Source organism: Chrysemys picta, chromosome 2 (assembly GCF_011386835.1).
Source record: "Chrysemys picta bellii isolate R12L10 chromosome 2, ASM1138683v2, whole genome shotgun sequence".
In the NCBI taxonomy this organism is placed as follows: domain Eukaryota; kingdom Metazoa; phylum Chordata; order Testudines; family Emydidae; genus Chrysemys; species Chrysemys picta.
Window position 1 is genome coordinate 148,830,832 of NC_088792.1, and position 26,361 is coordinate 148,857,192.

Genomic DNA, 26,361 nt, shown 5'->3' on the forward strand with positions numbered 1-26,361 from the left:
GCGCGATTGAGCTGCCGCCGAAGTGCCGCCGATTGGCTTTATCTTTTTTTTTTTGCTTCGCCGCTTAGGGCAGCAAAAAAGCTAGAGCCAGCCCTGACCCGAGGAGATGCTGGCGGGCAAGGCAGCTTGGGGATGGTGTCTGGGGAAGGGGTGCAAGGCCTTGGCCTACCTCCGGAGTGACGGAGTTGATCCTCTGCAGCCAGTCCTCTACCTTGAGGATCAGGGTCTTTGGGTTCGTCCCAGCGCTCAGCCTTTCTGCAGACCTGGCTACTTGGTGGAGGAGCCGACCACGCAGGTCCCTCAGCTGCTGATCCAGGCCTGTGGCTGTCACCCGACCTTCCAAACTGGGCAGCGGCCTGCTGCAAGGAGCATCAACAGGGAGAGGTCAGAGCTCCCTCACTGCCACCAGCTACCCAGGGCAGAGAGAAGTGGGGTCTGAGAACTGACCTGCCCCTTGGCTCACGGGTGGAGAGATGAAAAATGTGGAACTGACCCATGGCATCATGTAGGTCAGAACTAGAAAAGACATGGCCAGTCCCTCTCCTGGCCAAGCAGGATTGCTCCCTGCAGCACTTTTGCCAGTGCTTTGTCCAGTCCAGTTTTACATGTCCCAAGCAATGGAGATCCCACCCCAGTCCCACATCCTCATAGATCTCACTGGCAAGAAGCTTTCCCTGAGAGTCAGCCTTCGGTTTCCATTTCTCAAGTCCATCCCATCACTCCTAATTACCCTGCGTTTCCCACCCTAAACAATCCCCCTTTCTCCTTGGGGTTCGCACCACTCAGACTTTTGCAGACTATGATCACGTTCCCCACGCCACAGACACTGCTTAGCTAAGATGTAACCCTGTTAGCTTGCCAGCCCCCTGTTTCTCCTAACTCCTCCCAGCTGGAAAATCTCCTTTTGGAGATGAAGCCATGTCATGAGGGCACAGCCTGCTCTGTAACCTCCATGCTAGGCTAGGAAGCCAATAGCTGGTGAGGACATGGACAGACACTGGAGATCCAGCCTGGGAGAAAGGCAGTGAGAAAGCTGGCACCGTAGTCTGGCAATCAAAAGTCCAGAGTAGCCAACCTCTGGAGACAGGGGGACCCATGCAGTATTCTACGATATAGCCTTTTTGTACAGTCCGGCAGCCCCTTTGGTAAGAAATGATACTTTGCCCTTCTATAGCATCTTTCCCGTGACAATCTCAAGGCCAGGTGCTCACAGATTGTGATCTCAGTCACACCGGTGAAAATCTGGAGTGACTTCACTGAGGTCAACGTTGCTACTTGGGTAACTGAGATCTGAGTCTGGTCCTTTAGGGTTAATTACACGAGGTATAATTCCCATTCGACACAGTGAGAATCTAAATCACAGCGAGATGAAGGCCCAGGTTTTCAAGTATCAGGGGGTCACCGTGTTAGTCTGTATCCACAAAAACAACATGGAGTCCAGTGGCACCTTAAAGAATCTTTCAGGTGCCACCAGACTCCTTCAGGTTTTCAAAGGTGCTCAGCACATTGGGGGCATGTAGGGTGCTGCACACTTGGAGATCTGGCTCTGAGGTCTGATTTAAGGCTGGCCCCTGCTGGGGGGCAAGGTCACCCAGAGCCAGTGGCAGAGTGGGGAATGGAACCCAGGAGTCCTGCTTTACAGTCCTGTGACCATCAGTAAAGCCCTGTGAGTTCCTGCAGAGCTGCAGGAGTGCAAAGCAATTTATTGCTTTATTATTCATCCCCAGAGAGGAAAGCTGTGCAGGTCACACTCCTGAGCTGCCCACAGGGTATGTCTACACTGTGATTAAATGCCGGCGACTGGCCTTTGCCAGCTGACTTGGGCTCGCGGGCTCAGGCTTGCGGGGCTGTTTAACTGCAGTATAGAGGGTCGGCTCAGGCTGCAGCCTAAGCTCTGGGACCCGTCCCATCTCGCAGGGTCCTAGAGTCTGGGCTCCAGCCCGATCCTGAATGTCTACACTGCAACTGAACAGCCCCTCAGCCTGAGCCCTGCGAGCCCGAGTCAGCCGTGGGGGTCTCATTACAGTGTAGACGTACCCAGGGAGACCAACGCTTAGCGTCCTGGCTCACTTGCAGTCCTCCAGCAGCTCTTTCAGCAACTTCTTCCAGACGTCACCCAAAGATGGATCCTCGGCGGTTCGGACGGATCTCAGAGCATCCAGATTCAATGTCTGATGGAGAAGGAAATCAAGTCAGACTTTATCTGCGGCTCATCCTCCAACCGGTGGGCCAGGGCACAGAGCTACAGTGCAACTGACTCAGCTTCCAGTCAAGTCAACAGGGGGTCTTTCCATTCCCTTTAAGGGTCGGGGCCCACATTCCTCCCTCAGGACAGAGCCAGTATTTGGTGCATCTCAAGCTGTGAAGGGGAGGCACTTCAAGATGAGCCACAGGAAGAGGCTGTGTCCGAGGGGTTTGGGTGTGCCTGCGCAGGAGCTACAATTAAGTTATAATAGTCATTAGAGGTAGAAAAGGCCCGTTAGTGCCCATCCAGACCGTCTGCTGCCAATGCCGGATTGTTCTCTACCGTGCACATGCCAGGGTTTGGTCTAGTCTAGTTTTTAGTGTCTTCCATCCATAGGTGCTGGAACTTGGGGGGCGAGGGGGCGCTGCGCACCCCTGGCTTGAAGTGGTTTCCATCACAGACAGTTTGGTTCACTGGCTCCCAGCTCCCTGCTTCCATCCCTTTCCTTGGGAGACAGACGATTCTACAGTCTAATACATCCTGCTGTTTAACTCCACCTCTCACTCCTCACTGCCCCTCCTTGTGCCCCAACCAGCCCTTCTCCTTCCTGGCATTTTACCCTTACCACACTTGCAGACTATTATATTCCTGCCCGTAGTCACCACTTAGCCAAGCGAGGGCCAGGTAATCAGTTGAGTCGTCCCCTGCAGGCTCACCCCTCCAGCCCCTTCACCGTTTTAGTTGCTCCTCTCTGAGCTCTCTCCAGTCTGCCAATACCTCTCTGGCGTTGAGCTGCCCACAGCATTCCAGATGTGCTCACATCGGAGCTGTCCCCTGCGGGCTCTGTGAAGGGTACCCCTCTGCGTGCACAGCCCCTGTCTGCTGCTGTCCCTCAGCCCAGATTCATGCCTAGCTTTGCAGCCTGTTCTCAGTGATTTGCCCGGCTCCCTGCACAGCCAGGACCTGCACTCACCAGCCTGTCCCGTGTGGAGTGCAGGATGTTCAGGGTGTCCATGTAGTAGCTAGCGTCCTCCCAGAAAGAGGTGATGGCCACCATTGGCTTGGTGTCGTACCATGGCAGATAGTGATAATGGTTTCCTGGAGAGCAGGAAGGAAGCGGGGTGAACCACTTGGCTCAGGGGAGCTCAGGCATGTTCCTTAGGGAGATGACGGGTGGGGCAGGCTGGGTGGGTTAATATCAGCAGTGTGCACTCTATGGAGCTTCTCTCCCCTGCTGCTGGCCCTGGGTTTGTAGGGCCTGAGGCGGATCACTCTGTGAGGGCCCCATGACAGCTTGAGGAGTAAGGCTGTGTCCAGTTCCGAATTCCACCTGGTTTTATGAACACTCTTCGTAACTGTGACCATCACTGGGTATTAGATCACAGGAACTGGACAGGGAGAGAGGGCTTGTCTGCACATAGCCCCTGCACTGTCAATTCACAGCCTGCCTTAAGGACAGACAAGCCCCGAGGAAGCTCTGTTGGGAAAGGCATGATAAGGTCATCAAGAGCTATCACCACAGAATGGCTCTCACCTAGTGACTCTCTACACAGAAACCTGTCTGGGGCAGGGGGCAGGAATCCCGCAGTCTGGGATGGCGGAGAGCGGCAGCATCTCCACTTCATTCCCTGCCCCAGAGGGGCTGCGAGTGCTTGAAAAAGGAGTGCTTCTCCAAGCCAAAAGAGCAATTGGGGAGTGTGGGTGGGGGGTGGGGCTGGGGCACTGGTGTCAGGGTCTGGCTGGACTGTGGGTTCCCACTGCCAAGGGGGATGTCAGACACAGGGTCTGCACCTGGGACTATGCCCGAGGGACCCAGAGCAGGGACACTGACCAGTCACCACTCAGACCCAGGTGATTAGCAACACGTGGGATGCAATGGTTGGATCTCCTCACAACGGACTGGTGTGTGTCCAGAGACAGGGACCGGCCCCTGCCCAGACAGAAGGGGCTCATGGTGATATGTCCCCCAGGAAGAAAACTGGTCAAACATTTTCCAATAACGTTTTTCTATCAGAAACTGCCACTTTGTCATAGAGTCATAGAATATCAGGGTTGGAAGGGACCTCAGGAGGTATCTAGTCCAACCCCCTGCTCAAAGCAGGACTAATCCCCAGACAGATTTTTACCCCAGTTCACTAAATGGCCCCCTCAAGGATTGAACTCACAACCCTGGGTTTAGCAGGCCAATGCTCAAACTACTTGTCAAAACTGAACCTTTCTGTGAGAATGGGGTGATTTTGACATAATTTCGTTTAGGAAAAAAATTGACAAGAAGTGTTTCAAGAAGCTCAAACCAGAACACTCTGAACTTTTGGGAGCAGAACTTTTGGTTTCAAAATGGATATTTTTGTAATATACAATTAAAGCAGTCGAAATCGGAAGGGAACGTTTCCATTTGATCAAACTGGAACGCTTCGACTGACCCCAAGGACATTTTCTGGAAAATTTCACTTCACAGGAAAATTTGGATTTTTTTTTTGTTTTCATTCTGACTTGGAAGAGGAACAACCATCGGAATGTCAGGATTTCCTGCAGAACGGAAATTCGGCTCTCTCGGAATCTGGCTCTTCACATCCCTCCATCTCTACAGAGCTCTTCCATCTCCTGACTTCCTCCCTGATTTCCTACCCCTTCCACCCCATCGTGCGCCTCCTGGCCAGCCTGTCTCCTCTCCCCTGGCCTTGCCTTGCTCCTACCGTCAAACACAGCTTGGCTGTACTGGGTGGTTGAGGCACAGGGCTTGCAGGTCACGTCAAACTTGTTGCCATAGTTCCCGATGCTGACCTCAAACTGGATCAGCTCCTTGATAGCGGGCAGCATGGTGGCTGAATAGAAGATGGCACACAGGCCGTACTTGCGCCGTGACAAGTATCGCTGGCAAAGGAAAGACCCAACAGGCAGGGTTAGGACGGGGATGGTGTCTAGGTCACTATCACCTGTCCCGGCAGGTCATCAGCAAGGACCCAACCTGAGACCTGCTGCAGCAAAGCACCAGTCTTTGCTGTTTGAGCTAAAGGAGTGACATCCCTAGCTGATGGCAGTAGCAGGCTTTTATCCTCTGTGTGGGCCAGTCACCAGCAGGAGATGTGATCATACTGTGACTTTTATAGCTTGGGGGAGCATCCTGGAACCCCCATACTCCTCATTTTCACCTAATCGTGATCTTACATATAAAGCAGGCCTTGTAAGGTATCAGGGAAAGGTTATGATCTGCTGAAAGTCATTTCTCTAGCCATACATGTGTGTCATTGATGCATATGAAGTTATGAGAATTGTGTAGTATGATGGTCACTGAAGCATGCTGTAAGTGGAGTCAAGTATCAGGGGGTAGCCGTGTTAGTCTGTATCTTCAAAAACAACAAGGAGTCTGGTGGCACCTTAAAGACTAACAGATTTATTTGGGCATAAGCTTTCGTGGGTAAAAACCTCACTTCTTGCATCCGAAGAAGTGAGGTTTTTACCCACGAAAGCTTATGCCCAAATAAATCTGTTAGTCTTTAAGGTGCCACCAGGCTCCTTGTTGTTTTTGTAAGTGGAGGAATCAGCCAGATATTCGCTCCCCAGAGGCAACAGCAAGGAAAGAACCAATGCCCGGGCGGGGTGTGAAACAGCCCATCACCAGCCATTGTCCAGCAAGGGAGCTACAATGTGATGACTCACCTGCATGTGACCACACCAGGGCAATTGCTCAACCTTGCACAGTTGCCAACTTTCGCCCGGTAAATAAGCACCTCGACTTTCACAATAAGCCAAAAATCAAGCGAATCTCATTTCAAAACAAGGCCAAAACAAGCCTGTCCCTAAGAACCCCAACACTCTATGTGACTAGATTCCTCCAGCGTGCAGTCTGGGACTGTCGTGGGCCTGCTCTGCACCCCTGACTCTCTCCCCCACTTGCCCCTGCTTGCCCCCCCCCTTTGCCGGGAGCTAATAAAACAAAGGAAGCAACAAGCAACAAGCTACAAGCCCAAAACTAGCCAACAAGCAACTCACAAGCCAATTAAGCCAAAAACAAGCCCAATTTCTGTGTTTTTTTCATGGGTTTGGTATGTCTGCAACCTTGCTGGGTGACTCAGCAATGCGCCCAGACATGCCTGGACTTGTTCTCCTCAAACACATGGACTGAAGGTATAAAACAGGCAGAGTGGACATATACTGGACCTTCTCCAGCCCCCACCTACGCTGCAAGCAACCAAGACACTGAGAAGAAGACTGAAGACTCCAACAGGGGAGACTGACCCAGGTTTAAGGAACAAACCTGTATGTTAAAGACTGCAACATCCAGTGGGGTGAGAAAAACTGCTTAGTCTAGGTGCTGCCCAGTCTAATAGGGTTGAGAGATGAGACTGCGTGCTTAGATTTTATTTCTTTTGGTAGCTAACTCTGACTTTTTGCCTATCACTTAATATCACTTACAATCTACCTGTTACAGTCAATACATTTGTTTAATTGTTTATCTTTACCAGTGAGTTTGTATGAAGTGTGGGGCAAATCTGCTCAGGTTTGCCAAAGGCTGGTGTCTGTCCACTTTCCATTGATGAAGTGGTGATGGTATATTCCTGGGGTACAGTGCTGGGAGCTGGGGGAATTTGGCTCTGGTGCCTTTCTCTGGGTGATTCACGAGTGGCGCTTAGAGGATTCATGCAATCCAGCTGGGTGTGGGGTCTCCACATGCGGTTGTGCTGAGTGATCACAGAGCCTGGAGGGGTTTGCTGCTGGTCACTAGCCAGGCACTGTGAGAGACAGCCCAGGCTCGGGAGAGTTCAGGGGACACAGCAGTCCCACAGTTCCAGGCTGCACCCCGGGGATCCCGCTACAGAGGCGCAGCGAGCAGCGTGAAATACACAGCTTGTTGTACTGAGCAAGATTTACACTTCATACACTGGTGTAAAGATTTTAAGTGTGGTGGCTAAGGACAGTCAGGAGGAGGCTACCGGTTTGTTATTTTCTGTTTGCTTATTTCGGGAAAGGGAAGTAGGGACAGAAAAGCAGGAACATGAGTGAAAGCAGTGAAGCGATTGCGAAGTTGGAGCTTTTTAGGCTGCAGGTTGAAGAAAAGGAGAGGGAGCACCAGAGAATATTGCTACTAAAGAAACTGGCCATGGAGGAGAAGGAAGGAGAGTGGGAGGAAGGAGAGAGAGAGAGAAAATGCAAACTGGACTTGCTAGAGAAGTAGAACCAGAAACCACCAACCCCAACCATTCCCATCACTCCAAAAATCCACAACTGGGAACACCTATGCCCTGCACACAATAAGACCAGCTCCTGCACTGCAGCTGGAGGCAACACCACATCGGGAAGGGATGGGGGTGTGATGCTGGCCAGGGAGAGAACTGTCCAGGTTGTTAGCTGCCAGCAGGTCACAGCTGAACCAGAGGCAAACCCGGCTCTAGGGAGCAGAGAGAAATGTGTCCCAGAGGAGAGCCCAGAGAAGAGCCAGGGAATCTCAGAAACCACTGAGGTGGGTGAGGATTCCTGTGACTCTGTAACACAGGGAAGCAGGGTGCTTCCAAGTGTGGAAGGGGCTGAGACTAGCTCCTTTCCAGCAGAAGGCAACATGCCCTCAGGCGCAGGGGCAGGAGAGGGGTTGTCAGGGATTAAGGAAACTGTCCCAGTTGTTAGCTGGCAGAGTTCTGCAGATGAACAAGAGACAGACCCCTCCCTAGGGAGCACAGAGAAATGTGTTTTAGAGGGGGGCCCAGAGGAGGAAAATGGGGAAGGAATAGTGGGGGTACAGGAATGTCTCTGCACTCAGGTGATGGTTTGTGAGAATGCAAATGACCCAATGGGCAGAGATGGGGGTGTTTTTCCCCAGGCTGGTGAGACACAGGGAGCAGTTATAGGAGAGCTGCTGGGAAAAGGTGCATCTGATCAAAGGGTAAACAGAGCACAGATCACAGCCCTCTAGGGGGCAGGGAAGGACTCAGTGCTGGGAGGGGGAAACACCAGGTAACCCCAAAAAGGGAACTGGATTTTCTGCATATGTACAGTCCTGGGGTTGGGAGACCGCTCCCCAAGGGGCCAGCCAATGTGCAGGATCCCCCTGAACACCCATCTTGCCAGACCCTGAGGCACCAAAATTCCAGAAACATGATTAAATTAAGAGCCCAGGCAAAGGGGAACCCTGGAGGGAAAGAAAAGTCAGTAACTGATTCCATGGGAAAGAGTCAAATGACACCCTGGGGTTCCTGTTCTCTAAGCCATGTATCCACCAGGAACACACACGGCCTCGGATCCTGGTGGGGAAAGAACCAGACTCACGGGATCACCAATGATGTGATCTTTGGAGGGAAGCTTTGCCCTTCTGTACTTTCCTAGGTACACTGGGATTGCCAGACGGGATCAGGCCCCATCTAGCCTCATGTCCCACAAGGGCCACCACCAACAGCTTCAGCAGAAGGTGCAAAAACCTCACAATAGCAGATGTGGGATAATCTGCCCCCATGATGGTCTCTTTCTCACCCTGGAAAGTTAGTAGCTAAACCCTGACGCTTGGGAGGTTTTATCTCCCTTCCAAAAAGTGATAGCATTAACTATTACAGCGCTTTATTTTGTCACTCCCCATCTACATTTCCTCTGAATGAGGTCAAAGGTTCTGTCTCAGATGTCCCTGGTAACAGAGGCTACAGAGCTTCTCCGGGGTGCATTGGTGGAGAGGGACCAGGGATGGTTGCGATGTGATCAGCGTAAGTGGGTGAGATGTGTTCCAACCTCTTTCCGATATTCTCCTGGCACCAAGAGGACAGATTCTGGGGCCCTGCCTTTCTCACGGCTCCAGGATGTGTTTTGTTGTCAAGTGCAATTCTGCTCTGAGTTGTGACTGTAAGAACTGCACAGGGAGTTTATTATGGTTCCTATCTCAAATGGGCTCAGGGGCCAAGTGAACGTGTCTTTCTGTCTAACTGCCAATCCCTGCAATTGGAGGAGAAAGCCGCGGACTCCTGGAAGAGCCACTGGGAGCTCCCAGGGCAATCACAGCTCATACGGGGCCGGCTGGGATGCTCACACAGCATTACAATTCATAGATGATGTGCAGCTTCCCTTCTGCTGGAACTGCTTCCTGAGAAGCTCTGCTCCCCTTCCCCGTTCACTGTTAGGCCATGGCTGGCCTGGGGTGTTGGGATCACACCCTTAATCATGGCTAGTTACCTCCACCTTGGCAACAGCCTCTGCAGGGATCTCCTCTATTTCCTGCTGGGGGGTCCTATCCATACTGGTGTTTAATTCCACTAGAATCCGACCTCGATAGGCCACCCCTTCCTCCTGGAAGACAAATGGGTCCGGTGAAGAGGGGCAGGAAGGGGATAGAAGAGCGAGGAAATGGGAGACCCTGGAAGAGGGATAAGAGAAGAGAGGGAGGAGCACGGAGAAACTTTCCCCACTCTTTTTCCACGCCTGACATCAAGTGCAAGCAGCCCAAACAACTGTCTGAGCCCCTCGCTGCAATGTTTACAGGCTCCATGCAGGCTCTGCAGCTCCTGGGACAACTCAGGGCAGTAAGAGGCAACTTATGGGCCGTGCAGGAGGAGAAAGGTCTCTGCCAGATTTCTTCCTGTTGCAGATTGCCCCCCACAAACCCAGGTCTTTCCCTGCTCCTCCAGATCCCTTCTCCTCCCCTCCTAACTTCCCCTTCAACAACAGTCAGAGGTCGCTGACGATGCAGGCTGGGAGCACTGCTTAGTGCTGGAAGTGGCCTGCTACCCCAGGAGCGACCATGCCTCTGTGCGTTGGGCTCAGAGGGGAAGGCAGACAGACACTGTGTGTTTGGGGAGATGGGCTGTCACCTACTGGTCACCCTCTCTCATCCTCCCTGTACAATTCACCTGTCTCTGGAGCAGCTTGGGGAACTGTAGGGTGCTTCCCCGTCAGTGAGGGGCCAGAGTCAACCCAATGCTGTGGTGGGAATGCCAGATGCCATGCTACGAGCCTAGTGGCACGGACTCATGGCAACCCCAGGTCTTGGGAGTCATGAGGACCTCGCCCCCAGGACATGCTCTCCCTGGGATCCGGGCCATGAACAGAAGGGAGATACTTACGCTCCCAGAGTTGAGTTTCTCATATGGGTCGTGGAGGCTGGTGAATTCCCTGGGGCTCCCATAGAGGGTCAGGAAGCTGGGTCCAAAGCATGGCAGGAACCCGGAGAAATCCCCTGGAACCAAGAGAGGAACCTGAGAGGACGAAAGGGCCCAGAATGAAGCCAGCTCTCGGTGAGCAGTCAGAGCCCCTTACCTTCTATCTCAGCCCCCGTGGAGGACACCTGGGACAGGCTGATGTAGGTGGTCCCAAGGACGTCCCTCTTTCCTGCTCGGTCCCTGGAAATGCAGAGCAGACAGCAAAAGGGCCTTTCTGGGTCATTGGAGCGGGGTGGGGGTGCTGCTGAGCAAAAGGTCCACCAAGTCCTGGGGTCTATGGACACTGGCTTCTGCCAGCCCAGTCAAGGGGCTCCACGGCCTGGGATCAGGATATTTAAAACTTGGCCAAAGCTCTGGTCAACCCCTGCACTGCTGCGGCCCAAGGGAACTGTCTGCTGTAAGGATCGTCAGGGCAAGAGATAGAGCTTCCTTTGGGGCCAGTTGCAGAATGAACTCCCCCAGAACTAAGAACCATCCAGAACCTCCCCCTTCACTGACCTGCCTTCTCTAACGTAACCCAGAGCAACATGTCTATTTATTAACCCCTCGTGGGTCCCTTCCCTTCCACCCACCACAGTGTCCCTGCTGGCTCTTCCCTCATCCCACTGGCCAGCCTCACCCTCAGCTACTCCCCTTCCTCTGCGGGTAACGCCAGGATTGCCGGCTCCAGGCGGGGACTGTCCAAAGTGCTGCTTACCCGTTCAGCGCGGTGAACTTGATCTTATCACACACGGCCGGTAACTGCAATGGGAAGGTGGCAGGTTAGAAGGGCATACGTCCCAGGGGCCAGCCCCAGTGAGACATTAAATGACACAGCAAGGCTCTTCCTTCCCATGGTTCATATGGCAGGGCTGCCCTGCCTGTTGGCATGCTAGGAAGGATGCTGCCGTGTGGACAAAGCCATTGGATGCCCCATCTGGCTCTTCAGCGGTGGGAGCTGGGCATGGTCAGTGGACGGAGAAGCTGAAGCAATGTCTAGGGGGAGCAGAGGGAGGCAACCGTTATGGGGAACTCCCTCTCTTGAAGGGGTAGTAGCTCCACAGAGCAGGTGCCTTCCTTCCTTTCCCCTCCCTACAGACAGGGCTTCCATTCTCTTCCTCTGCTGCAGCGCTGGCTCCACTCCAGCACTCCCTATGTTCCTGTGAGGAAGTGGGGATTTTCCAGTCTTATGCTGTATGTGAGTCTTACTGTTTTGCTTGAATGCTGTGTGCGCCTCCATTTCCCTGTGTGTTGCACCAGTGTCTAGGTGGTGGGAATAAGCGTGGGTGACCTTTGTGGGGGCTGCTCCAGTTCCCTGCATAGATGCTATGGCTGCCGCTTCGTAACCTGAGACCCAGGAGGGGGACGTGACCAGGTGACTCTTGGCCCGGGAAGCGAGACAAAGGGTGGAGGAGGAGCAACGGGCAGGGCAGGGGCCAGGCAGCTGGAAGTGAGTGAGTTTGGAGCTGGTTGGGGAGACGGGGGAGGACCAGACCTGCGTCCGCGCTCCCCACCCTCCAAGATGGACCTGACTGAGGGGTCCTGTTTTCTGTACCTACAAGCTCTGATTTGGATTGTGTTCCTGTCATCTAATAAACCTTCTGTTTTACGCTGGCTGAGAGTCATGTCTGACTGCAGAGGTGGGGTGCGGGGCCCTCTGGCTGCCCCAGGAGCCCCGCCCAAGAGCAGACTCACTGTGGGAAGCGCACGGTGGGGTTCGGGATGCTGAATGCTCCAAGGTCAGACCCAGGAAGGTGGAAGCTGTGGAAGCTTCTTGCCCTGGAGACAGTCTGCTCACAGAGAGGAGACTTCCCCAGAGTCCTGACTGGCTTCGTAGGGAGCAGTTCCAGAGCATCGCCCAGGGACTCCGTGACAGTTCCCCCAGTGTCAGGAACATGTGCAGGGGAGAAACCCAGCCCCCACAAGAGGGAAAGGACATGACCTTCCACAAGCTCTGTGTGTCACTTCTCCTGCCCCCTGTCAATACTCTTGGGACTCTGTGCTGCAAATGCCGGCCCTCCCAGGGAGAGACTCTATTAGGGTGTCTATGGCAAGAACTCCCTTGATCCTCTTTCAGGAAACGAGAATTTGGGTAATACGTGGGAGAAAGAAGGGATGCAGGGCAGATGTTCAATGCAGATTGTCGGGGCTCTGACAACATCCCCTTCCTACCGAGTCATCCATCTCACCTGGACAGGAAAGAACAGCACCTGGTTCCACTCCGGGTTGGCATTTCTTGGCATCACTCTGGTGCAGCGCTGAGAACATTAAATGACACTATTAGAAACCAGAGATCAACACCTCTCCTTCCAGCTACACCCTCTGCAGGTCAATCACTTCCTTCACCCACCTTAGTTCCCCATATTTCCCCCCAGCAAACAAGAGTTTGCAACACTGCAGAGCCTTAGATGAGGTTCGGTACTGTCCCATGCACAGTCAGCACCATCACCAGTTGCCTTCCCATCGTGGGATCATCAGGACTGGCTGGTATGAGTTTGCCAGGCCTCAGAGTGCCTGTGCCTATGTTTCTCCAGCAGGGAGGTTACAAGTGAGAGTCTCACCCGAGACAGAAGCTGCATTTTCTACCTTCCCTGTTCTTTTCTCTCCCCTTTTGTGTGTGTTTTTCTTGGTGTGTCTTCTTAAGAAACAGGATCAGACTTTAACAGCAGCAGCAGCAAGGACAGCTCCAACCCATCTCAACTAGCTCCTTCTCTTTTCCCCCAAAAGGACACTTATTACCATCTGAGAGACTGTCAAACAACGGTGCTTTTCCTTTGAAAACTGACTTCAACAACAACAGTGACATCTCCAGCCTATCTCAACTAACTCTGGGTTTGTCTTCAAGCATAGCACTACAGCTGCACCCTGTAGCGGTTTAATGAAGACGCTACTATGCGGATGGGAGAGCTTCTCCCAAGGGTGTAGTTAATCTCGTCCTCGAGAGGCGTAGCACTGTCTACACAAGGGGCGAGGTCGGTGTAACTACGTTGCTCAGGGGTGTGGATTTTTCACACCCCTGAGCGACGCTGTTATACTGATACAGGTCTGTAGTATAGCCCAGAGACAATTTTGGACTTTAACCAACAGCAGCAACAACAACTCCAGCTCATCTCAACTACTTTCTTCTCTTTTACCTCTCCCCCCACAGACCCCCCAAAACAGTTATTATCATCTTTAAAACCATCTAAGAGACTGTTTGCAGTGATGTTATAACTGTGTCGGTCACAGGATATTAGAGAAACTAGGTGGGTGAGGTCATATCTTTCATTGGCCCAACTTCCGATGGTGAAAGAGACAAGCTTTCGAGCTTAGACAGAGCTCCTCTTCAGTACAGAAGAGCTCTGTGCAGCTTGAAAGCTTGTCTCTTTCACCAACAGAAGTTGGGCCAATGAAATATATCACCTCCCCCACCTTGACTCTTTAAGAGACCATCAGACAAGATGGATTTTCCTTCTAAAAACTTTCTCCAGTTAAAGGGAAAGGGAACAAGGATTGTTGTTAAAATTAAAGCCTTACTTAATACTTTATATTTCAGATGCTTTAATTGTGTTTCCTTCTCTTCTGTATCTTTAATAAAAAGTTAAAAGAATTTGTAATCATGTGTTTGCCAGGCTGAGGTCTCTGTGTACCAAACCTTGGACCTTGTTTAACACTGCTTAATGTTGGACAGTGACTGGCTTATATTAACACCTTTGGCCTATGTATTCCATCCAAATTAATACAACAGGGCCCAGTTTGACTCTCAGCCCTCAGGGATGGAAGTTGCTTGGCTGTGCTGCTGCAAACAAATCTTGCTTGGACTCGAATAGAGCAAGTTCGCTATGGAAACTGCCGCAGGATAATAACTACCAGCCTGGCCGTGGTAACAGGAGTGAACTGGGTGACTCTAGAGCACTCATGTGTTACTATACTAATGGGATGGGGATTCAGTCCATGGTGTTGTGTAAAAATTCTTACTGCCAGGCTTACTCTACGTGTGTATTCATGTCTGCTAGATGGCACTGCGTCATCTGTAATGAACAGGCTAGCATGTGTCTGCCGTCTACTGGATGCAATCCGTCCTGCTCAGCTGTGTGTAACAGGCTGTATACTGCACTCCCAACAGCTAATGGGGATTCTCCTTTAGCTCTGGGTGGGGGGTGGGGGGGGGGGGAGAATCTGAATTCTATCGCCTCTGTTGCCATGGCATTTTTAGGGGCCACACATCTGTTACTACACGTGTTAGTGTTTAGAGTACAAGACTGGCTGTTGGTGAAGAGATTGACGTTGCCTGGTGCTGTAAACACACCCCTCTCCCAAGAGGTCACTTTTCTGAGCAGAGCTGCATGTTACCTACCGTTTTCCCTGCAAAACTAACTTCCACAGAAGGGTCAGCGCAGATCCTTTTGTCGACATGCATCTGGAACATGGACCTAAAGTAATGCAGGCAAGAGTCCTCCACTGGAGAGGGAAGAGAGACGCGTTCGTGTCAGATAGCTCTCGGCTGGCACAGTTTACTCCTGCTGACCATCTGTGCTTCAGTGGGAGACCCAAAACCTCCCCTCGGCTGAGGGTAACAAGGGTCTGAAAGGGCAGAGGAAGCTGGTGACACTGGAAAGCAGGCAGGCGACATGGCAGGCCACCCTACAATAGTGGGCAAAGATCCTAATGTATTTGGGAGGGATAGCTCAGTGGTTTGAGCATTGGCCTGCTAAATCTAGGGTTGTGAGTTCAATCCTTGAGGGGGCCATTTAGGGAACTGGGGTAAAAATCTGTCAGGGGATTGGTCCTGCTTTGAGCAGGGGGTTGGACTAGATGAGCGCCTGAGGTCCCTTCCAACCCTGATATTCTATATTTGTATGATTTGCCTCCAGCCCCTCTAGGAGCTGTCACTGCAGAGGGGTGAGCAACAGGGACTGTCAAACCCTTGTGCTTCCTGTGTTCTGGTAGCAGCCAGAAGTGTGCTAGGTGCTGCATAAACATCAGAAGGCCCAGTCCCCATCCAAGGAGCTGAAATGACTGAGGAACAGTCCCTGGAGTCCTGGCTCCCATCCCCCTGCTCTGACTACCAGGCCATGGAGGGGTATCCTCTGCACTATATGACACATACTTTGGGGCATATCCTCAGCTCTGTATATGCGGAGCTGAAAGGTGGCCATGCATACGGGCATCGCTGCTGGCTTGAGAAGGTTGGACTCTACGTCCTCGCTCTCCGCAGGCTTGTCCAGCTCCTGAGAGGAGAGAAGAGTGCTGAGAATGTATACAGGCACAGAACAACTGCAAGACAGTCTCACCAGCAGAGCACTGGTAAGAACCAGAGGATGGGGTGTGGTGTGTCTGAGACCAGGTGTTTCACTGCTCTAGAGAGAGCCAAAGGCACGTGGTGAGCAGGTTACTTTGCAGCCTGTGCAGTGTTAGGGTCAGATCCTGATGCCTTTGGAGCAATGAGGGCTCTGCCAGGTGCTCCAGTGGGAGAAAGATTGGTCCCTTGTGCTGCAACCGGGAGTCATCTTAGGGCTGTGTATGAATGGTGGCCTGCAGGGGCCAAAGAGAACGGCCTGTGGATGGGCAGAGCATGAAGCCAGGTATGGAAGTGTGAGAGTGCAGACGCTAACCATGAGTTGCGCCAGGGCCTGATCTGCAGAGACGCTGAGCACCCACAGTTGCCTTGACCTGCAGTGGGAGCTCAGCACTTCTGACAACGCAGGGCTCTTCTGCTGAATCCCCCTCGATTCGTGTTCAAACCCGGCACTGAGATTCAGGCTAATCACTGCTGAATCTTGCTGGTAGGTGGGTTCACTAAGTTCCAACAAGGGCCTGAAGCATGGGCTGCCGTTGGGGGACCCGGCTGCTAGGGGAGGCTAGCCCCCGGCCCCTCCCCATCTGCCCCCCTTCTGTTCCCCCTCCCCCACAGGAGCCCAGAGCACCCCCACTGTGGCCCCTGGCCCCAGTGCCGAGTGGCCAGGGGGCGAGGGCCCAGCCCTGGTGTGCCAGGCAGCACTCCTGGCCCCCCGTGCTCCGAGTGGCGCCACCCCAGCACCAGTCACCCTGACTCCCTGTGGGAGGCAGGCCAGCCAGCCTGGGGCAGCCAAAGCAGAGCACTCTGGGAACCGCAGGAGGGGGCCTGGCCTGGGGGCCGAGTGTGGGCAGGGCCACACTAGGCTGTTTGGGAAGGCACCGCCTCCCCCTGCCTATGATACTCGCCGCCCATGGCCTGAAGGGGGTCCCGGAAGGAAGCCCTGGAACAGCCAAGTGCAGGTGTAGGCTGTGTTCATGTTTCGCAGATATCAGGAAACCCAAGACCTCGGTATGGAGCTGCGGTGGTTTGGGCAGTGACTCAGGATGGGGCAAGAACTCAGCGGGATCACTGCCGGTATCATGTCCCTTTCACAGGCGGTGTTTACCGGTGCCTGGTCCCCGGCTCCAAGCACACAAAGGCTGACTTTCAAGTAGCCTCTCAAGCCAGCATTCAGATGAGTCGGGTGGTAAAGGCTGAGCCATTTCCAGCTGAGAGCATGACCTGGGAGAGAAGGACGGCAGGGTCTGCGATTTGTGCAACTCACTGTATTCCTCCCACCCCGCACTCAGCTTTTATACAGTCACAGGGACCATCATGATCCAGAAAAGCTGGATGAGAGTCAACAGTGTGCCCATGTTCCCAAGAAGGCTAACAACCTATTGGGCTGCAGTAGTAGGAGCATTGCCAGGAGATCGAGGGAAGTGATTATTCCCCTCTGTTCGGCACTGGTGAGGCCACATCTGGAGTATTGTGTCCAGTTTTGTGCCCCCCACTACAGAAAGGATGTGGACAAATTGGAGAGAGTCCAGCGGAGGGCAATGAAAATGATTAGGGGGCTGGGGCACATGACTTATGAGGAGAGGCTGAGGGAACTGGGGTTATTTACTCTGCAGAAGAGAAGAGTGAGGCGGGATTTGATAGCACCCGTCAACTACCTGAAGAGGGGTATGATCTTTCACTCCATATTCTTTATGAAAATATGCTTATGGATATGAACATGTCATAACTGAGATGTACTTTATGCAAGATGGGTCATGTAGGATATCACTGGAATTTAGCTGTATGCATTGGAAAGGTTATAATTTACTGAATGCCATTATCCTATTTGTGTGCCTGTACCATTTCTGTATCTGAAGTTAGTAATAGTGACTATGGGTACGTCCACACTATCTACCGGATTGGCGGGTAGCGATCGATCTATCGGGGATTGATTTATCGCGTCTCATCTAGACACAATAAATCGATCCCCGAACGCGCTCCCCGTCGACTCCGGAACTCCACCAGGGTGAGAGGCGGTAGCGGAGTCGACGGGGGAGCCGCGGCCGTCGATCCCGCGCCGTGAGGACGGGAGGTAAGTTGATCTAAGATACGTCGACTTCAGCTATGCTATTCTCATAGCTGAAGTTGCGTATCTTAGATCAACCCCCTCCCCTAATGTAGACCAGACCTAGGTATCTGTAGTTCAACTCTGCTATTTTGGATGACGCCCCGTGCTAACACTTCAGGTACAACAATGGAAAAGCCAGACAGGGCGGATGGCCCATCAGCGAGGACAATGGGCTGTGAAAAGTTTTGGCCTTCCTGCAGACCCTCCATACTGCCCCTGACTCATGGAAGCTGTGATACTACAGAGTCAGGTGGTCTTGTCACCTGATAGTAAACATTACCTGGGACTTCTCATAACTTTCCACGGGAAGGAAAGGGAAAGGTGGGAGGAAGGCAAATGGGACTCCTCCTCTCCATGGCCTGTCTGCCCAAGAAGAAAGACTGCAAACACCACCTGAAGGGGAGCCCAGACTGAGATGGGGTCCAGTCTGAAAAGGAATATAACTGGAACTCTGAACCACAGAAACTTTGCAACCTGCCTAAAATAACATTTAGGGTGAGAATTTATATTTTGTAATCTGTTTCTTATTCTATTGAGCTTAGCTTGCGTACTTTGTTTTATTTGCTCAGTAATCTGCTTTGTTCTGTCTGTTATCTCTTATAGTCACTTAAAATTCGCCTTTTGTAGTTAATACACTTATTTCTTGTTTATAATATAACCCAGTTTATGTAATTTCTAACTGGGGGGGTGGGGAAAGACGTTGTGCATATCTCACTCCACACTGAGGGAGGAGGCGAATTTCATAAAACCTTTGGGTTTGTCCCCCTTAAAGGGAGTGGACACCAGAGTGCTGGGGGAACCCCTAAGGCTGAATCTTCCCAGAGCGGGTCCCTGTCTCTGTGCAGCTGGGTGTGGCCCTGCCTGTGTGCTTGGCTGGAAGAGGCTTGTGAGCCTAGCCCAGCAAGGCAGGGTAAAGGGGACCCAGGCTGGCAGAATAGGCTGACTCAGTGGCACCCCAGCACATCAAGTGACACCCCAAAGGGCCCAAACCCGTCACAGGGGGTTCCAAAGAGGATGGAGCTCGGCTGTTCTCAGTGGTGGCAGATGACAGAACAAGGAGCAATGGTCTCAAGTTGCAATGGGGGGGTTCAGGTAGGATATTAGGAAACACTATTTCACTAGGTGGGTGGTGAAGCACTGGAATGGGTTACCTAGGGAGGTGGTGGAATCTCCTTTCTTAGAGGTTTTTAAGGTCAGGCTTGACAAAGCCCTGGCTGGGATGATTTAGTTGGGGTTGGTCCTGCTTTGAGCAGGGGGTTGGACTAGATACCTCCTGAGGTCCCTTCCAACCCTGATATTCTATGATTCTATGGTCTTGTCTGACCCCCTGGAGAGTACAGGCCAGAAACCCGCCCCACAATAATTCCTGCAGCAGATCTTTTAGAAAAACATCCAATCTTGGTTTAAAAATAGTCAGTCATGGAGAATCCATCACGACCCTTGGTAAATTGTAACTGTTAATTACTCCCTCCATTAAAAAATGACACCTTATTTCCAGTCAATTTGTCTAGCTTCAACTCCCAGCCATTGGGTCGTGTTAGACCTTCCTCTGCTAGACTGAAGAGCCCATTACCAGATCTTTGTTCCTGTGACAGGGTGCTGGCTAAGAAAATCTGAGCCAGGCTCTGTCACACCAGCTCCAATCAAGAAAGGGGAATTGGAGCTGGCTGGCTAAGTCCAGGCCTGATTGGCAAACAGGGAACAGCTGCTGGCCTCGTTAGCCAGGGGCTATATAAAGGCTGGCAAGAAAGAAGTCAAGGGGGAAAGAAGGAAAGGGAGTGGGAACTCTCCTCTCCTGGCTGCAGGAGCTAGCAGTCCCTGAGGCTGTAATGCTGAGGCTGTTTGTAGCTAGAAGGTGGTGGGAAAGTATACTGGAAATAAAGAGCATGTGTGATTGCACCAGTGCAGAGGTCTCTGGCTGGTTTGTGGGTGCAGCAAGGGGCAGAAGTGAGGAGGGCCCAGTGGCACCTCGCCACAGTTCCCCATGTAGATACTTATAGGCTGTTATCAAGTCACACCCTTAACCTTCTTTTTGTTAAACTGAATAGATTGAGCTCCTTGAATTTATGACTATAAGGGGTGTTTTCTAATCTTGTGATGCCGTGTCCACCCCCTACTGGACTGGAAGGGGCTATGGCCAGGCAGGCCTATTAACTCCACAGGCTGCACCTGAAGGAAGAACCAGGGAGCAGGGAATTGATTGCAAGAAGGTTCAGCTAGGCAGGAATAGGGGGTCTCTAAAGCCAGGAAGCTGGCAACTGAAGGGGGCTGCTGCTGGGAAAGGGCAGTCACTCCCGGGGAAGAGGGAGGGAGGAAGGTTTGGAACTGGTACACCCACAGCAAGGAGAGGAACCAGGAGTTGTAGGAAGCGGTCCAGGGAAGGAGCAGTGAGGGCTGGGAGAGGAAAGTCCAAAACTGCTGGGTTGAAGGTCCCTGGGCTGGAAGGAACCTGGAGAAGAGGGTGGGCCCAGGTTCCCCTACCAGCTACTGGGAAAATGGCACCACTGGGACAGTGAATGGAAAGTCTGCCTAGGTCACTGTAGGAGTGACAGAGACTTTGAAGGATGGACCCCAGAAGCAGGGGCCACTGAGTGGCCTGGCTGGAGGGATGCGTCACGCAGCAACTCCTGGAGCAAGAAAGGGGCTGAAGACCTGAGAGAGAGACAGTGTGATGGTATGTGACCATGGGAAGGGACATCAATCTCAAGAGCTAATCTCCAGAGTGACCAGGAGGCGGCGCCACTAGCAGTGACTCGACCCTGTGACAAATCCTTTAATCATTTTCATGCCTCTTGTCTGAATCCTCTCCAATTTATCAACACCCTTCAGAACTGGACACAGGATCCCAGCAGCCGTCGCACCAGTGCCAAATACAGAGGTGAAATAACCTCTCTGCTCCTATGCGAGATTTCCCGGTTTATGCACCACAGGATCGCATTAGCTCTTTTGGCCACAGTGTCACACTGGGAACTCCTGTTCACCTGATTATTCTACACAACCTCCAAATCTTGTTCAGATCCCCTGCTTCCCAGAACAGAGTCCCCCAGCCTGCGTTCTTTGTCCCAGAGGTATACCTTTACATTTAACTGTATTAAAAAGTGTAGTGTTTGCTTGTGCCCAGTTTACCAAGTGATCCAGATCTCTCTGAATCAGGGATCTGTCCTCTCCACTATTTACCACTCCCCCAGTTTGTGTGTCATCAAGGGAGTTTGGCGCTGGTGGATGGTGCTGGCTCAGTAATCCTGAAAGTGGAGTCCTACCTCTGCAGAAACGAATGTGTCCCAGGTGGCAGCAATATAAGCCATATAAGTAACTAACTGGGGATAAGTCCTTATTAGTGCCTGCTCCCCAATCCTGAGTTCATAGAGGCTAAATTTCCAAGGAGCGACAACCATGCAGGTAACCAGGTATGTGACTACCATGCAGGGAGGCAAGGGTCCCAGGTACTGTACCTATTGTGGGCAAGGGGCGTTACAGCGTTGTCATGGTGACAGGTGGCACGGAGACAAGCTGGTGTATGGAGTGGGGGGGATCCCTTGTAAAGTGTTCTGGGAATGAGATGGAGCTATGAACGTGCCCCCTGCATGGGGCAGTAAGAGATAAACAGCGTTACTAGGCTAGCACCTGGTGGGGTGTGAGGGATGGGTGTGGAGTCCCAAGGGTGAGAATAAACGCAGGGCAACTGGGATTGGTTTGAAATCCTGGTTTGTATCTTCCTTGGTACCCAAGCACTAGGAACAGCCCAGCCCATCTAATTGTCTAACGGCGCCACAAACAGCCTTCACCTACCAGGAGAGTCGTACACACGGCCAACCTCAAGCTGTGGAGAGGAAAATGGAGCATGTTAGGGGATCTGCCCTAGGAGAACAATAACACCACCTGGCATTCCTCTAACACTCTCCCTCTTAGGATCCTCCATGCTTCAAACCGCGCAGCCCCCCTTCAGGTAATTGGGATCCCCGTACAGGTGGGGAAAGTGAGGCACAGAGCAGCAAAACGATGTGCCCAAACTTAACCGCAGAGCCTGGAATAGACCCTGGCCCGCTTGACTCCTTGTTCTGTACTTAAAAGCACAGCACAAGGCCATGCTGACGCTAGACGTACAATGCTGCAGCATTTCACTGGCAGCGGCGCTGCTGTAGCACTTCATGAAGATGTGACTACACTGATTGGAGAATGTAGGTGGTAGCTATGGTGACAGGAGAAGCCCTCCCACTGACATAGCGCTGTCTACGCCGGGGGTTAGGTCAGTATAACTGCGTCGCTCCGGGGTGTGTTATACCGACATAAGTTGGTAGTGTAGACCAGGCTATGGCGACCCTATGGCACAGCTGTACCAATGCAGCTGCATGCTCTAAGCCCAGAGGAGAGAACTCTCCCATTGACTTAATTACTCCAGCCCCATGTGCGACAGTAGCTATGTCCCCACCGGCTCGGAGGTCGGCGTAACTTATGTCAGTCACGGGGTGACTCATTCACACCACGGAGTGACATCACTTATACCGATGTAAGTGATAGCGTGTACACAGACCAAGCCTAAGAGAAGCTAAATCAAAGGCAAAGTAGAGCTAAGCTGGCCCCTGTTGTTCTGGTTCTGCTCATTCCTATTGTGACACGACGCTCCGTATTCTTTATAGAACTATGCTTATGAGATGAATATGGCATAACTAAGATATACTTTGTGCAAGATGGCTCATGTGAGATCATTGGAAAGGTTGTGATTTACTGAATGTGATTATCCAAGTTGTGTGCCTGTATCATTTCTGTATCTGAAGTTAGGAATATTGACTATGGAACAATTACAAGTGTGTGTGTACAGATGCTCCCCGGGATATGCAAGACCCGACTTATGCAAAATCGCATTTACGGAAAAAGTTCCATAAGCCAGAAATAGGATTTTTGAGTTGCGGAAGTTTTTGCGTAACGTACAGGTATACGTTTCCGACTCTCGCAAAATTCGAGTTACGCAAGGCTTTCCGGAACGGATCGATTGCATAAGTCGGGGGGCGTCTGTACTTGGGGAAGTGCCCACCAGACAGCAGGCAATCTTCCTGAATGAGCCATTTAAGAAGGACAATAGAACTCCGAAGATACTAATCTCCCACCTCCCTGAGGAGCTTCCTGGGATGCTGCACTGACACTACAAGGCCCGGTGATAATGTCACCTGATGAAAAATACCCCCTTAGACACGGTTGGTACTTTCCCACTGGAAACAAAGGCTTCCCGCCTTATGTCAATTCTATTTAAGGCTGGGAGGCAAGGCCATTGGGACTCTCCTCCATTGCCTACCCAAGAAGAAAGACTGCTGAAAGTACCTGAAGAGACAAAGGAACTGAGCTGTGGGAAAGGCAAGGGCTGAGTCCAGACTGAGACAAAGGAGACTAGTCTATAAAGAGAAATAACTGGAACTCTGAGCTACAGAAACTCTGCATCCTGCCTAAGTCAACATTTAGGGTGAGAAATTACATTTTGTAACATGTTTCTTTAGCGAATCAAGCTTGGTTTGCGTGTTTTGTTTTATTTGCTTAGTAATCTGCTTTGTTCTGTTTGCTATCCCTTACAGTCACTTACAATCTGCCTTTTATAGTTAATAAACTTGGTTTATTATTAAACCCAGTTTGTGCAATTTCTAACTGGGGACAGGGGTAAGAAGTTGTGCATCTCTTCCTCCACGTTGAGGGAAGGGGCAAATTTATGAACTTACATTGTATAGATTTCTCTACAGCGCAAGACAATATTATCTGGGGTTTACCTCTTCACAGGGGGCGTGCACATGAGTGCTGGGTGAATCCTCTCATACACATCTGACTGCAGTCGTGTCTGCAGCTGGGTGTGGTCTTGCCTGGGTGTGTGCTGGAAAGGGGTTTGAGAGCCTGGCACAGCAACCCAGCGCAAGGGAAACCCAGGCTGGCAGGGCCGGAGGGCTGAGTGGGACCCCAGCACATCAGGTGGCATCCCAGATTGAGGGGGTCTAACCCGTCACACCTATCATGTGTGGAACTGGGAACTGGGATGGGGGAGTTGGACTGGCCCCAAAAGAAGATTTAATGAAAAATCTTGATGTTTCAACATTTGCTTCCATTCCAATGCAGAACAAAACTAAGACCTTGTGAACTGGGGAGAGGGACTGACCAGCCCATCCCAGAATGGCGAATAGCTGGCCGTCTAAGGCATTCCCTTCATTCAGGCTAGGGACTTGAACCTTAGGGCAGGTCTCGACTATGGGGCTAAGTCAACCTAAGTTACGCAACTCCAGCTACATGAATAACGTAGCTGGAGTTGACGTACCTTAGGTTGACTTATTGCAGTGTCTGCACCACTCTGGGTCGACGGGAGAAACTCTCCCGTTTACTTACCTTATTCTTCTCGTTCCTGTGGAGTACTGAAGTCGATCGGCAGTCGAATTAGTGGGTCTTCTCTAGACCCACTAAATCGACCCTTGGTGGATCGATCGCCATGTGTCGATCCCCTGGTAAGTGGAGACAAGCCCTTAGACTCCTACGTGCCAGGCGTGCTCTAGACAAGTAGCTATTCTGGCAGTCTCTTGCTCTGGTTTTGATCAGAAATCCCATCCTGGACCTGATAAACCTTTCTGGCAAAATTTCAGTCAAAATAGATGTGTTTCTGTGAAAACGTCCAGTTTCAGAAAACCAAGATTTTGTCAAAAAGTGCCTGACCAGCTTCAGTCAGCAGTAGCTGAGGTAATTCCTGGCTGCCTAGAAAAGTGGTGACTGACTTGGAAAGAGACGGACAAAAATCTAGGAATATATGTTACAGTGGACAAGACAGACAATTTCATCCCCACGTTACCACAATGTGCCAGAGGCAGGAACAAGGTGCGGGGGGGAGTGTTCATAGGTAGAATTTTAATGAATGTCTGGAGTAAGGATAAGTTATTGACCCACTTGAGAACTGTAACCAGTTGTGGAGATCGTTACTCGGAGACAACAGATGATTCCTAAAGAGCCTCTTGGGAACAGGGCTGGCCAGAAAACAAGAATCCCGTTCTTTGAAAATTCACACATTTTCAAAGTTTTGGCCTTTGTTTTGTTTTGCACTGGGACAAGCAGAGCCCTTTGAAACCTTTCACAAAAAAACAGAGAGCATGAGTGCACGCCACTAGAACAGCCCACTGGCTAGGGCACTCAGCTGCGATGGAGGAGAAAGTAGCTCAGGTCCCTGCTCTGCCTGATTCAGAGGAAGGACATGAAGGTGGGTCTCCCATACCCTAGGTGAGGGACCTAACCACCTGGCTATTGGCTATTCTGAGATGGGCTGGTCTCTCTCTCTCTCCCTCCCTCCCAGGAAATTCTCAACCAGCTCTACTTGGGAGTGAGCATTGCCTGTACGCAGGTTCCCACATCCATGCATGCAACATCACCAGGAAAATATCTGCTGGCGTGGTCCAGTTACCTGGCTCTGCCAAGGTGATTACATCCACTGTCACTCACCTTGAACACTCCAATGATGGAATCTGCTCGCACCGCCCTTGAGTTCAGCACCTAGAAAACAAACCCAAGACTTTGGTTCACTGTTCCTGTGCTAGGAGGTGAAGCCCCCATCTTAGCCCCCACCCACCTGAGGGACAGCATGATGGCTCTATTACCCACAATTCCCAGCTCTGCAATGCTGACATGAAGGGTCTGTAGGCCTGATTCTTCAATGCCTGGCACCTGTCTCATCACTTACACTGGTGTAAAATGCTACACAATCAGAATTCTCCACGCACCTTGCACAGCAGAAATGACTGCATAAAGTGCAAAGCAGAGAAGAATTGGACTTCAAGTCTTGAAAGCTCTAAATAGCAACTAGGCTCTGTGAATATAAAGTTCATCGATTCATAAATCTAAAGGCCAGAAGGAACCATTGTGATCATCTCGTCCTGCAGAACACAGGCCACCGGACTTCCCGGCATTAATGCCTTCTTTGAGTCCAATAGCTGTGGTTGAAGTAGAGCAGATGTTTTTCTAAAACATCCAATCTCGATTTAAAAATGGTCAGCGATGGAGAATCCACCATGACCTTTGATAAGTTGTTCCAATGGTTAATTACACTCGGGGTTAAAAATTTGCCCCTGTATTTACCTGGCTTCAACTTTCATCTGTTGGATTTTGTTATACCTTTGGCTGCTAGATTGAAGAGCTCTCTATTCTCGAATTTCATTTCCTCATGGGCAGGAACTTATAGATCGTGATCAAGTCACCGGATACGTCACATGCCCCTTAACCTACCCTTTTGATAAGCGAAATAGATTGAGGCCCTGGAGTCTCTCACTATAAGACAGGTTTTCTACTCCTTAAACATTCTCGTGGTTCTTCTCTGAACCTTCTCCAATTTACCAACATCTATTTTAAACTGCAGGACAAAAGTGGACATAGTATTCTAGTATTGGTCTCACTGATAAGAGAGATTTTGAGCTGCTCTATTTTCCTAAGCACAGCACTGAAAACATTGCTTTGCCATCATTAACTGAAAATAGGGGAAGAGCGAAAATAAAATGAACGAAATTGGAAAGGAATATGGTGGCAACAGTAGAGCTTAACATTAAGATGCATAAATTAACAATTGGGTACATAGTGAAAGGGATGAGGTAATTGTTTACAGTTTAATAGTTTGGTAAAGTGTTGGCACATAGCCAAGGAGAGTGAGAAATCAGTTTCAATGTAGCCTATAGCGAGT

At 51.3% G+C, this 26,361-nt stretch overlaps 1 protein-coding gene across 1 annotated transcript in view; it reads right to left on the bottom strand.

Moving 5' to 3' along the window:
- The window catches only part of FER1L5 (fer-1 like family member 5), a 97,278-nt gene that overhangs the window by 41,158 nt on the left and 29,759 nt on the right, over positions 1–26,361 (bottom strand). Inside the window, 13 exon segments of the mRNA XM_065582458.1 lie at positions 170–359; positions 2,071–2,171; positions 3,159–3,283; positions 4,882–5,059; positions 9,335–9,448; positions 10,222–10,334; positions 10,415–10,607; positions 12,486–12,554; positions 14,633–14,736; positions 15,386–15,506; positions 16,566–16,795; positions 21,471–21,501; positions 25,134–25,184. Coding sequence (XP_065438530.1) covers positions 170–359; positions 2,071–2,171; positions 3,159–3,283; positions 4,882–5,059; positions 9,335–9,448; positions 10,222–10,334; positions 10,415–10,607; positions 12,486–12,554; positions 14,633–14,736; positions 15,386–15,506; positions 16,566–16,795; positions 21,471–21,501; positions 25,134–25,184 — 1,620 coding nt within the window.